The sequence below is a fragment of the Hevea brasiliensis genome, chromosome 11 (assembly GCF_030052815.1).
Source record: "Hevea brasiliensis isolate MT/VB/25A 57/8 chromosome 11, ASM3005281v1, whole genome shotgun sequence".
NCBI lineage: Eukaryota > Viridiplantae > Streptophyta > Magnoliopsida > Malpighiales > Euphorbiaceae > Hevea > Hevea brasiliensis.
The window spans coordinates 8,607,518-8,620,412 of NC_079503.1; the positions used below are offsets into that span (position 1 = coordinate 8,607,518).

At 30.1% G+C, this 12,895-nt stretch overlaps 2 protein-coding genes across 2 annotated transcripts; both read left to right on the plus strand.

Annotated features, from left to right (window-relative positions):
* Positions 1-6,900: 6,900 nt before the first annotated feature.
* On the plus strand, positions 6,901-9,652 carry LOC110662247 (endoglucanase 16). Its single transcript, XM_021821166.2, has 8 exons — positions 6,901-7,596; positions 7,729-7,941; positions 8,028-8,228; positions 8,312-8,389; positions 8,497-8,646; positions 8,754-8,862; positions 8,957-9,120; positions 9,227-9,652. The coding sequence occupies exons 1-8, from the start codon at positions 7,381-7,383 to the stop codon at positions 9,548-9,550; spliced, it is 1,455 nt and encodes a 484-aa protein (XP_021676858.2). The 5' UTR covers positions 6,901-7,380; the 3' UTR covers positions 9,551-9,652.
* Positions 9,653-11,563: 1,911 nt separating this feature from the next.
* On the plus strand, positions 11,564-12,668 carry LOC110662246 (protein OXIDATIVE STRESS 3 LIKE 1). Its single transcript, XM_021821165.2, has 2 exons — positions 11,564-12,090; positions 12,178-12,668. The coding sequence occupies exons 1-2, from the start codon at positions 11,876-11,878 to the stop codon at positions 12,605-12,607; spliced, it is 645 nt and encodes a 214-aa protein (XP_021676857.2). The 5' UTR covers positions 11,564-11,875; the 3' UTR covers positions 12,608-12,668.
* Positions 12,669-12,895: the final 227 nt, after the last annotated feature.

Genomic DNA, 12,895 nt, shown 5'->3' on the forward strand with positions numbered 1-12,895 from the left:
GAGCTCCTCTGTGCAGTGCAATTTCTTGAATACCCTATCCATCCTCTCTAACCATTGTTCAACTTCTAGAGGATCTACTGTCCCCTTAAACTCTGTAGCCCCATACTTCATCAATTTGTCATACTGTCTAGTAGGAGACTGTGGTTGTACCACTAGTGTCTGTATTAGGACTTGAGTAGGCACATTACCAGCCATTTGTTGGAACATTGCAGCTATCTGCTTTGGCCGAGCGAGCAGAAACTACTGATCTGCGGTGGTCTTCTTTGAACCACCGACATTGTGTAGGCACAGGGCATCCCCTTGCACCTCGGCCTCAATAGATTGATCATGAGCGATCACCCTCTTCCATAGTCAATGCGAGGATTTTAAATCTCCTGAACAAATAACATAAGGAGATTTCCTCCCGTTAGTGCATATTTATAATGTAATGTACTGTATGTATCAAACAATGATATTGAGCAGTTGTACTATGAAGAAAGAATATTCAAGTAACATGTGAAAATAGAATTTAAAAACTAGCTCTGATACCACTAAAACATGTCACACCCTACCCCTCTGTAAAGCATAACATGATCCCGTAGTATACCTAATGAATTACCAACTCCGTCTACTGATAACCCATTAAATACACTACAAGGGATTTTAAAAACTTTTCTTACTTCTTTTACAGTGGTGAGCACTATTTACAGGTGTTAAAAACCTTTTTGAATTGAAGTGATAGAACTAACACATTTGAATTATTTGGAATTTCTGTAAAAATTTTGGCAGAGTGCCATCTGTATTTTGGATAAAACAGTTCTTCAAAAACCTGTAAAAAGCACTTCAATATATATTTCCAAATCTCAACTCCAACATGTTTCTCAACACAACATATTTCTCAACTCAAAACCATAGTAATTTTTCAAAGATTGAGATACAAGAAATATAATACAATTTTTACAAGCCAAAATAACTCATATTTATTTTACAACTTCAATGTACAATTTGAATTTACAACTGCTCAAAACCAAAAACAATATGTACATACAGTGAACATACATTACAGTACAAAATGCAAAATGTGGTATACTTATTATACCCGATAATCTCTCGCTGGATGTACTAGCAGCCTAGTCTGCTACCCTGTCTGTCTATCTACCTGCGACAGCAATAAAAAGCTATCCCTGAGACAATGTCTCAGTGGTGCACAACATTAACCAAATACAACTTTAAATCACAATTCATAAATCATATAAATAGTGGATACTTAAAACCATAGTTAATTTCAAGACAATAATTGTCAACAAGAATTTAAACTCCATTTCTCAATATCACAATAAATTTCAATAAGTCAGATCATGGTTGAATTCAAAAGACAGTATATGTCAATAAGAGTTTAAATTCATTTCACAATCTCGCAATACATATCAATAAATCACACACACAGCTTAATCATGTTCCAAAGTTCAATTCGTCCCAAAAGCCGATGGCTAATGAGGTATCCAATTCGTCTCAAAAGTCGATGACTAATGAGGAATAACATAGCTAGCTAGCAAAAATATGAGTACTCATTCTATTCGTCCTCAACAGGCACACACCTCAACACTTCAGCCAGAGAGGGAATTCAATTCATCCCACTAGACAAGCCAGCGAGGAATACAATCAATATACATGATAGCTGTGGTTTCAACCCATTTACAGTGTTTTTCAATCAATAAGTATCCATCAAATATCATTCAAATAATTTTTTCACAGTTTCACAATTTAAAACAATAATATGCAAATAGTCGTAATTTATTTCAATTGAAAAAAATTCAAAAAAAATAGTTGTTGTGCACAAACCTCTGATAACTATCTCCTGGTCTGGACTCAGTGTTTCCTTCCCTTTCCCTGAGTCTTTACTAACTGAGAAACACAATTTGAAGTGTTTCAGTACTAAATTAAACTGTCTCTATCGATAATACTTGATAAGTAATTCACTGAAAGCTATTATTTGCTTAATCAACCTAATATATCGACCCTCGATGCGTTCTAGGTAAATTAGGTTTTAGTGTTACTAATATGTCACATTCGATAGTCTTTTAGGGTTGGTACATGTTACCAATTTCATTTCCTTGTTTAGTGCATTTTATTGCAACTTGCTGGATTCCGGGATACTAGTTTGACCTAGCCGGACGACCTAGTTCCCTCGGTTTTCGGGTTTCGGTCAAAACTACAAACTTGTAGATCTATGTCTTATGGAACGCGGGGCAAAATTTCAGGTCATTCTGAGTTATGTACACCAAGTTATGGTCATTTTACTATTGCTGGTCAAATGGCATCAAATTTGGTAATTTTAGGTCAATTTTGGTCAACTTTGGTTCGGCCAGTTTTTGGACCTGAACTTATGCAAGCTGTTTGACTTGCTTATGGTCATTTCTGGACTTTTGTGTCTTCATAAGACTTGTAGATATGGGTCTTAACTACTCATGGTTAAAATTTCAGGTCAATTGGACCTGTTTTGAGTGAGTTATGGCCTAAACACTAACTACTGCCCAAATGGTCAATTTTCAGGCCTCAATTGCACTTAATCCGGATTTGGTCATTTTTCAAGCTACCTTGCAAGCAGAATTTTGGTATGCTTCCTTCATGAAAGTTGGCACATTTTGTGCCTAGTTTCACCTCCAATTGGTCTCATACCAATTGGAGCCACACACTTAAAGTTATAGGCCTAAAACTCAGACTGCCTTATTGAAATTTTTGCATATACATCAAGCACCACTTTTAACACTCACCAACTTAACATTCAAGCCAATTCTGGTTGTACCATGACCTAAACATAATTCACAACACATTATAGGTCATTTTGGCAGCTTACAATTACATTCAATGTGCACCAACAAGTGCAGAATTTGCCCAACTCAATTTATAACAATTTAACTCCATAACCAAGCTCATTCACATGTCCAACCTTCACACCACTATACATACATTCAAATTGCCATAACAACCAACACATTTTAGCATCATTATTCCATAAACCAAGCATGAATTTCAGCATTCTTCAAAGGTCAGCAAACTGCCATAATGGTACACTTACATTCCATTACTTTCCAAGCTTTAAATTTCATTTTACATTTACATATACTAAGTATACATCACCTAAACAATTTCCTGCACAATATACATTTAATCAATCATTTAATTCACCATTTACAAGCACAAATAACCTGCCTTCAAGGTATTTCCATGGCTGCCAAAATTACACATTCCCATTCAACATCAAACCTCAAAAATTTCTTCATAATTCAAACACCCATAACATGCTTATAAACTTTAACAAAGCAATATTCAAAAACTCAAACTTAACTATGGATGAGACTTCTTAAATCTTCACCAAAACTTCTTCAAATTGTTATCAAACTCTTCCTTGTGATGTGGGGATAAATTTTAATGAAGTAACCTAGGTGTTTGGAGGTGAAATGAAGAGGTTGATGAAGCTTAAAGCAAAACGGCCATGGAGGATTTCAAGCTTCTCATTTCGGCATGGATGGTCTTCAAAGGTTGAAGATGATGTTTTAGTGGAGCAATCTGCCCACTTAATACATATTATAATTCTTAGTGGTCCACTCACATTAATTAAACCATTTTATATGTTAAATGTGTTAATTACTCCATTTACTCTCCACTTTTGGCTATTTACATTAGGTACCCCTAAATTAATTTTTCATTATATTTTCCAAGTGTAATATTATTTATTTTTAATGGACATTTAGGTCAAAAGACAACTCGAGGTGTCAAATGACCACAATGCCCCTGTTCGGGTTGCATTCCCGATTTTTCCGTAACACTGGCTTTTGTCCGTTTTTCGATTCTCACTTTTCTTTGATATTTCTAATGATATTTATACTTCAATAGACATTTATTTAAGTCCTAAAAATATTTTCCAGGGTTCCCCGCGGTCCAGGGCTAGTCAACGGTCCACGCCGTGACTTCCCGGTGTGGTCACCCATCGCTAGGGTTCTCAGCTCGCTTAACTTGGTTACATTTCTTTGCTATTATTTTTTCTTTGTTTTTTTCTTGTATTTTCTCTTCTTGTATTTCATTATTTTATGTCTCCTCACTCATATCGAAGTATAGTTCTAGGCATCCTAGCTGTCCGGATAACACTGATCACTGGAACAGTAGAACGCACTACCGAACATAGGGGTGTTACATATAATTTTATATTTATTTTAATAATAAAATAAATTATATGATATACATCCTTATTAGTCATTTTACATATCAACAGTAATAGCTAAACATAATTTTATCAAACACTTAATATAAATCAACTATTAGCTAATAGTAACAGCTATCAGTTAACAGTTATCAGTTGTATTTAACGGTTAAATTAAGCAGGCCCTCAATGAAATACTGTTAAGGGTGCTAAAACACCGCATCAAACATCCTCTTTTTAGTTGCAAGTACAATCCATCTTTCTATTTTTTTGAATAATTTCATTCTATTTAAACATTAATTTCGACAATATTAGATAATTAATTTAATAACTACTTCATAATACCACAAATTAGGATTCAAACCTTAATAATTTTATGTCCTTTAAGAATTTTTAAACAAATAATTTTTTGTCTCTAAATACTGATAATTGCTCAATGGTCAATATGAGAATTCTAACTAATCTAATAAGGCTTCGTGTTGCATTATTCTATTTGAGCTGAAGTAACAAATTATTAAAAAATTCATTGTGAAAAATATGCTTTCATTACAATCAAATTAAGACAATTATTTTTTTAAATAATAAAATATACAATTGATAAAAAAAAATTCAAGGTAAGAAGAATGCTTTTATAATTTTTTAGAATTTATTTAATAGGTATATTAAGAGTAGTTTTTAATCTAAATAGAAAAATATTTTAATTATTAAAAAATATATATAGACAAATAAGGAGGATGATATTTTTTCAAATTTAATCTACATAAATTAATAAACAGTGAGAAAATATTATTGTTATACTAAATATTTAAAATACAAATATTATTATTCATATCATAAATTATTATTATTATTTAAAAAATAAAAGATGCATATCTAATAATGTGCATGTTATAAAATGTAGATAATAAAAAAAACTTATAAATTGATTAAAATGTATATTTAATGGTTTGACCAAATACATGATTTAAATTAATATTTCTTAAGGAATACATATTAATCATTAAGTAATAAAAATTAATTTTTAATAGGTATATTAGAAATAATTTTTAATCAAAATAGGAAAATATTTAATTATTAATAAGAATATATAGAATAATAAGAAAAACAATATTTTATCAAATTTAATCTATATAAAATTATAAATAGTTTTTAACACTTAGGCTCTGCTTATTTTACGAAAAATATTTTCTTGGAAAATATTTTTTATATTTTTTTGTGTTTGAGGCACTCAAAAAAATTGGTAAATAGAAAATATTTTTCTTATAAAGAAAAAATTAAATAATTTTTAAGTAAAATGACTTTTATTTTTCAAAAGATGAAGTTATTTTCTATTTTTAAAATTTTGATAATCTTATTAAAATGTGAATACATTTATACACACATAAAATAAATATATATCGTTAATTTAATATAACAAACAAATAATAGAAAATATTTTTATAAAAAATATTTTTTATAAAATATAAAATATTTTTCATATATAAATCATTTTTCGTAAAATAAACGGAATCTAAATGAGAAAATATTAATATTATAATAATATTTAAAACTTCAATATTGTTATCCATATCATAAATGTTATTGTTCTTTAAAAGAATCGAAAGGTGCACATCTTATGAAAAACTTATGAATTGACTAAACTATATAATTAAATAATTATTTTGAAAAATATTTTCTTACATTGATTAAAATTAACTATATTAATATAAATAATATTCATATGTATATTTGATTTCTTTTAATTTTATAAGGTGAAAAATTATATTATTTGATTAGGAAAGTAAATATTTTATTTTATTAGGAAACTATATATATATATTATTTTTTTTTATTTTCCTAATCAAATAATATAATTTTTCACCTTATAAAATTAAAAGAAATCAAATATACATATGAATATTATTTATAATAATATAGTTAATTTTAATATAAGGTGAAAAATTATATTATTTGATTAGGAAAGTAAAAAAATAATATATATATATATATATATATATATATATATATATATATATATATATATATATAAACAGAAAAATGAAATTATAAAAAGAAAATGGATAAACTTGAGGAACCATTAGAAGAGAGAAAAATTGCACAATTGAAATTATGTCAACGTACATGATGAAGATAAAAAAGAAAATCTAAATTATTAAGCAATTAATACAACAATTAGGTAAAAATAATATAAACAAAATAATTTAAAAATTTTAAATTAAAATTATGCCTTACACAATAAAGTATTAATAGAACTTGATTTTCAGTGCTATAAGATAATATTGAAAAAAAAATAGAAGAACTATTTTTTATAGACATATTATTTGAATTCAAATTAAAATAAAACTATAATTAATAGTTTAATCTAGATTAAGATGGAATTAGAATTAATGATTATTAAAGTTTTTTCTTACAATCATGGGTAATAGTAGTAAAGAATTATATATTTTTTAAGTAAAATTGAGTGTTCGATTATTATGAATGAAAAAAATCTCACTATGAGAGATACCTGTGATTTAAAAAAATGTTTTTTTTATAAATATATTAATTGAATTTAAATTAAAATAGAATTAAAATATATTGAACTATAATATATAAGTATGAAAATATAAATAGAAAAATATGAATAGGGAAGGAAACGCGGAGAAGAAAATAGTCAGAAATTTTATAATTTTTATTTTTTTTATAAATATAAAAAATGGTCCCAATGTGCTTTTAAGGTGCTAGATTCATCGTATTAGCTAATTGTTGTTGGATAATTAAGAGACGTTTAGTCCCAAAACCTCTCCAACCCTCCATTTTTCCTGCTGGAATCTCTCCAATAAGCTAGTACAATAATTAAGCTACGCAAATAACTGCTAAAACTTTCCCACCATCAACAACCCATTACCAAAAACTAGCCATTACAACCACAGCCATTATTTCTTTGTGTTTTTATTCTAAAAACAAACTTTCTTTCAACAGAAAAATCGCAACCTCCTTTTTTTCTCTGCCTTTTTAAGTTCGCAACACAAGACAGGGCCTTTCATTCCCTTGTTAATTCATTTCCCCCCCTTTTTTTCTACTTGTTCTCTGGTTTTATACGTTCTTTCTTCTTTGTTTTGGGGGGATAATAAAGTAGATATCTTTCTTTATCTTTATTATTATTATTATTATTTTATAGTTTATATTCTGTTCCCTGTTAATTTGAATCTCTTTTCTTCATGGGTAATTTTGTAAGAACTTCCTTGGCCATTATTGTGGCATGGTTTAGCCTTTTTCAAGGACTTTTGGTAGCTGTTAATGGGCATTTTAATTATAAGGAAGCCCTTACCAAGTCCATACTTTTCTTGGAAGCACAAAGATCGGGAAAACTCCCACCACACAATAGGATACCATGGAGAGGAGATTCTGCCCTTGATGATGGTAAACTTGAAAATGTGAGTTTCTTTATTTCTCTACATTGTAATATAATCAAAACCCAGGAAAAAAAAAATCTCAATTTAGACTTTTTTTTTTCAAGTATAAAAAGAAAAGAAATGTAATATCTTTTATGATCTTTGCATATATAGGCGGACCTATCTGGGGGATACTATGACGCAGGAGACAATGTAAAATATGGTTTGCCAATGGCTTTTACCGTTACAACACTATCATGGAGTGCTATAGCATATAAGAAAGAATTAGAAGCCGCCTGCGAGATGGAAAATGTGCGTGCCGGTATCAAATGGGGCACGGATTATTTTCTAAAAGCCAGCAGTAGACGAAACCGTTTGTATGTGCAGGTATAATCAGAAGATAATTATTAGCTTGTGATTAAATTGATATGCTTTTAAGAGTCGATGGTTGTTTAATTGTTGGGTTAATGAAGGTGGGAGACCCAGTAGCGGATCATCAATGTTGGGTGCGACCAGAAAATATGAAGACACCAAGAACTGTGTTGAAGATTGATGCGAATCAACCTGGAACAGAGATTGCAGCAGAAACTGCAGCTGCAATGGCTTCTGCTTCCATTGTTTTTAGACCCTCAAATCGTACCTATGCTCGTCGTCTCCTCAACAAAGCCAAACTGGTGATCTTTGCAATATTTTGGGGTTTACTTATTTTGTGCTGTATACGAAGACGATCTTAATTAATATTTTCTTTCTTTTTCAGCTTTTCAATTTTGCCAAATCACACAAAGGAACTTATGATGGAGAATGCCCATTCTATTGCTCTTTCTCTGGCTACAACGTAAACTCTCTCTCTCTCTCTCTCTCTCTCTCTCTCTCTCCTTGGACTTGCATATAGCCATAAGTTTGTACAGTAAGAGCTAAGCTTTGAGAATGCTTAAAATGCAGGATGAGCTTATGTGGGCTGCAACTTGGTTATACATGGCGAGCAAGAAGGCCGTGTACTTGAAATACATTACAGACGAATCTATTAATGCTAATGTTGCTGAGTTTAGCTGGGACCTTAAATACGCTGGAGCCCAAGTCCTGCTTTCCGAGGTTCATCATCCTTGTCTTTCACTTCCTTAAAACATTGAAAGACTTGGCAAGGTCGATTTTTCCTGAGGAGTTTTCTGTTGAAGCTGATAGTTTTTCTTAAATTGCAGTTCTTCTTTCGAGGAGAGAAGGGTTTAACCCCACATAAAAATGCAGCTGATAGTTTTGTATGTTCAGTACTCCCTGATAGCCCTTTTCATCAACTTTATGTCACTCCAGGTTCCCTCTCTCTCTCTCTCTCTCTCTCTCTCTGCCTACTTCACATGAAGAAATAAGTATAGAAAGAATATGTTCATTTTTGTGTTAATTTCAGGTGGCATGCTTCACTTGAGAGATGGGGCCAACACTCAATATGTTACAGGCACAGCTTTATTGTTTGCCACCTACAGTGACATCCTAAAGGATCACAATCAACATGTCATCTGTGGAAACAAGCAATTTGACTCAACCGCCCTCCTGAACTTTGCCAGGCAACAGGTATGTAAACTTATATTTCTCACTTTCAAGATTAATACTTTAAAACCCAAACGAATCAAAAACTAAAAGTTGCAACAACATTCGTTAATTTGGTGTACAATCGCAGATGGATTACTTGCTAGGGAACAACCCGCTAAAAAGATCATTCATGGTTGGATTTGGAAGCAACCCACCAACGCAACCACACCACAGAGGCGCTTCCGTTCCAATGTCGGAAGCAAAAGACGATGTGAGCTGCCCCATGAGCTTTGTGAACTGGCTCCAGAGGAGTGGACCAAACCCTAATGAGCTAACGGGTGCATTTGTGGGTGGACCTGACAAATACGACAACTTCGTGGACAAACGAACCGATTCATCCTATACCGAGCCATGCACCTACGTCAACTCTCAGGCAGTCGGTGTTCTGGCAAAGTTGGCATCGTCTCACTAGTATCAGTTGGATTGTACTGTGTGTGTATGTATCATGTAATTTCATTTCATTTAATCGTGTTCAGAATTTTTTGCAAGCAATGCAAAATTTTTTATTTCACTACGTGGATTTTTCATTAGCTTGCTTCATCATCTAATTTGACATATATATCTGAAATATTTTAAATGAAAATACTTTTAATAATCCTAAGAATTAATAAATTTTAAAATATTGATTTCAATTTTTTTTTATCTCATTTTAATGTATAGGAAAAAACTTTGATATATAATTTATAATTGATTTCAATATATATTTTAGTTTTGATGGATTTTAAAATAGCTATAAAAGAGAACCTTAAATTTTGATAAGGCCATTTTTTCATGAGACTTCAAGTTATGGGTATTCTAAATCCTTGACATGGAATCTACAAATAATGAGATTTGTATATAGTGCATTAACTAAAATTTAAACAGTTAATTGGAAAAAAAATCCTAAAGTTTATTAATATTTGTAATTAAATTTGAAGTTTGTATAATTATTAATTAAATCTTCACATTTAATCAATGTCTTAAACTAATATAACCATAAAAAAACTTCTAATATACCTAACAAAAATTTCACATCAGCCGTCATATCATTATTAGAAATGCCACATTAAAAATTTAAAATTAAATTTAATTACCAAAATAAATCATGAAATTTATCAATTTTTATAATTAAACTTTAAGCATGTGTAATTACCAATTAAACTATCCCGTTTGATTGATGTCTCAATTTGATCTGACTATTAATAAACCATTAACATACTTCAACGATTAAGAAATTATAAGTCAAATTTTATACTGCATATACAATTATCTTATCCCATTCTAATCAATATGTACGTTAAAGGCAACATTAACAAAATTTATTCACTATTACTATATATATGTATAACAATATAATACAACCATAAAAACATAGCAAAATAAAACAAAATAAAATTCTTCTTCCTCTGCATAGTTAACTTTTTTTTAAATAAATTATTTCATTCTTTAAATTATTTTCTTATCTTTGTCAACACTTCAATTCTACTCTGCAAATAATTAATTAGTATATTATTTTAATCACACTTTTTACTAAGCTATATCTATTTTTTAGCGATTTTATTATTAATCTTCTTTAACTCTCTAACTTTTTCCTTAAGAGTTTTTTTTTATCAAAACAAATGTTTTAGTAGCTTATTCTTTCGGCCATTTCAAGATACTACTGGAAAAAAGAATAATAATTCACTTGAATTAATTACCCATTAATGTCAGTTATCAATAAGTTTATAAAGTATAACTTTCAACTAAAATAATAAAAATAATAAAAGCAACTACAATTACTTTCCAAGTACCAATTATTGACGATCGGATCAATTCGAAATATCAATTGAATGTGAAGGTTTAGTTTGTAATTATACAAATTTTTTAATTTAATTATAAAAATTAACAAAATTTATATTTTTTTAACAATTAATCCTAATTTAGAATTCATGATGTAATTTCTTAATGATGATATAGTAACTAATGTGAAATTCTCATTAACTATACTAATAATTTATTAATGATCAAGTTAAATTAAGACGTTAATCAAATGTGAGGATTTAATATATAATTATACAAACTTCAAGATTTAATTATAAAAATTTATAAATTTGAGGATTTTTTTTACAATTAATCTAAATTTATCGCTTAAAGTGTCATTGATTGTTTAAGAAAAAATATGCGCACAGAAAATAAGGAAATAATTATTAAAGAATAGAATTTTAGATAAAAGGCAATAACAAGCAAAAAAAAACAAAAAAGAAATTTTCACTATATATTTTTATATTTTAGGTTAATAATATAAAAATTAAATTTAAATAATAAAAAATTAATTTTATGGCTATAAAATTACATATCTTTAATATCTTTTGCCCATAAAAAAAAAATTAAATTAATATGCTGGTTTGAAAAAAAAATAATAAAGGAAGAAAAAGGAACTCAAATACAATTGTTAAACTTAAATGCATTTACTTTGGAAGCCATGTTTGGCTGCTCTCTCCAACGTCGACAAGTCATGTTGGATTTGAATAGAAAATTTTTCTCCCTTCAGGTTGATTGAGGTAACTAGCTGCTTCGTGGAAGCGTGACAATTGTATCCTCAAACCCCCAATCCATCTTCCAGAAATAGTGTGGATGAGGATAACGTCTCTCTCTGCCTCTTTCCTCGAATATTCCCTCATCAGATTTATTAATTTTAATCTCTAACAGTCAACAAAATACATTTATAAATAATAATAATTGAGCAGAATTCTTACCAGGCCGAATCCCACAATTCACTATGTCTTGGTTTTTTGAGTCGCCGGCTGAGGAACAGGAGGAATTTAGCTCGTCAACGTCTACAACGACGTCGGCCATTGGAAAGAACAGTGATCTGTGGGGGAGTGAATCATCAGACTCAGACAGCGAGGATTGCAAGGAAGAGAACGAAGTACAGAGCGCGTACAAGGATAAACTCGATAACATTGATGCTTTAGAAGACGCTTTGCCTATCAGGTAATCTATTTTTCCCCCTTTTTCTACTTATTGGAAGAAGACTGCTCTCTACGCTTCTTAAGTTGTGATGTATGTGATGCATTCCAGGAGAGGCATATCAGAGTTCTATAATGGAAAATCGAAGTCCTTCCAATGTCTGGCTACAGCTTCCTTTTTTTCCTCCATTAAAGACATTGCAAAACCAGAAAATGCATACACCAGGGAACGTAGAAACAGAGTTGCACATAATGTCTGGGACAAGAATAGAAGTAGTTATCCTCGCCTAAGTGATAGGTGTGGGATATCAAAGAGGCCAATCAGCTCCAGCCGAAGACCAATGCCTCAAAGCAGATCCTCAAGCATCAGCAGCACAAATTCAAATTCCAGCTTCAATTCAAAGTCGCCTCCAAATCTGCACCTGCGATCCAGTTCATCTCATAATAATCTAGCTGTATTCTCATCTCCACAACCTTCCCGAAAATCATTCTCCTTGCCTGATTTACAACGCCATTTCATGCTTGATCAAATCGATCATTAGATCAAAATTTTCATTTTTTCAATTAGATAAGTAATACATCAATTTCAAATTGAGTCCTGTACGTTTGTTTTCTTTTCAGATTAGGACAAGCTCTACAAATTCGCACGGTGCTGCGGCTATTATTTATTTTTTAATATGATTAATAAATAAAAAAATATTTATACTAAAAATATATTTAATTTTATTTTATAATAATAATATAATTATTACAGTTATAAATTATAAATAAAATTATTTTTTTAATATTTATTAAAATCATTTAATTAATTTAAAAGTAATTAAAATTTA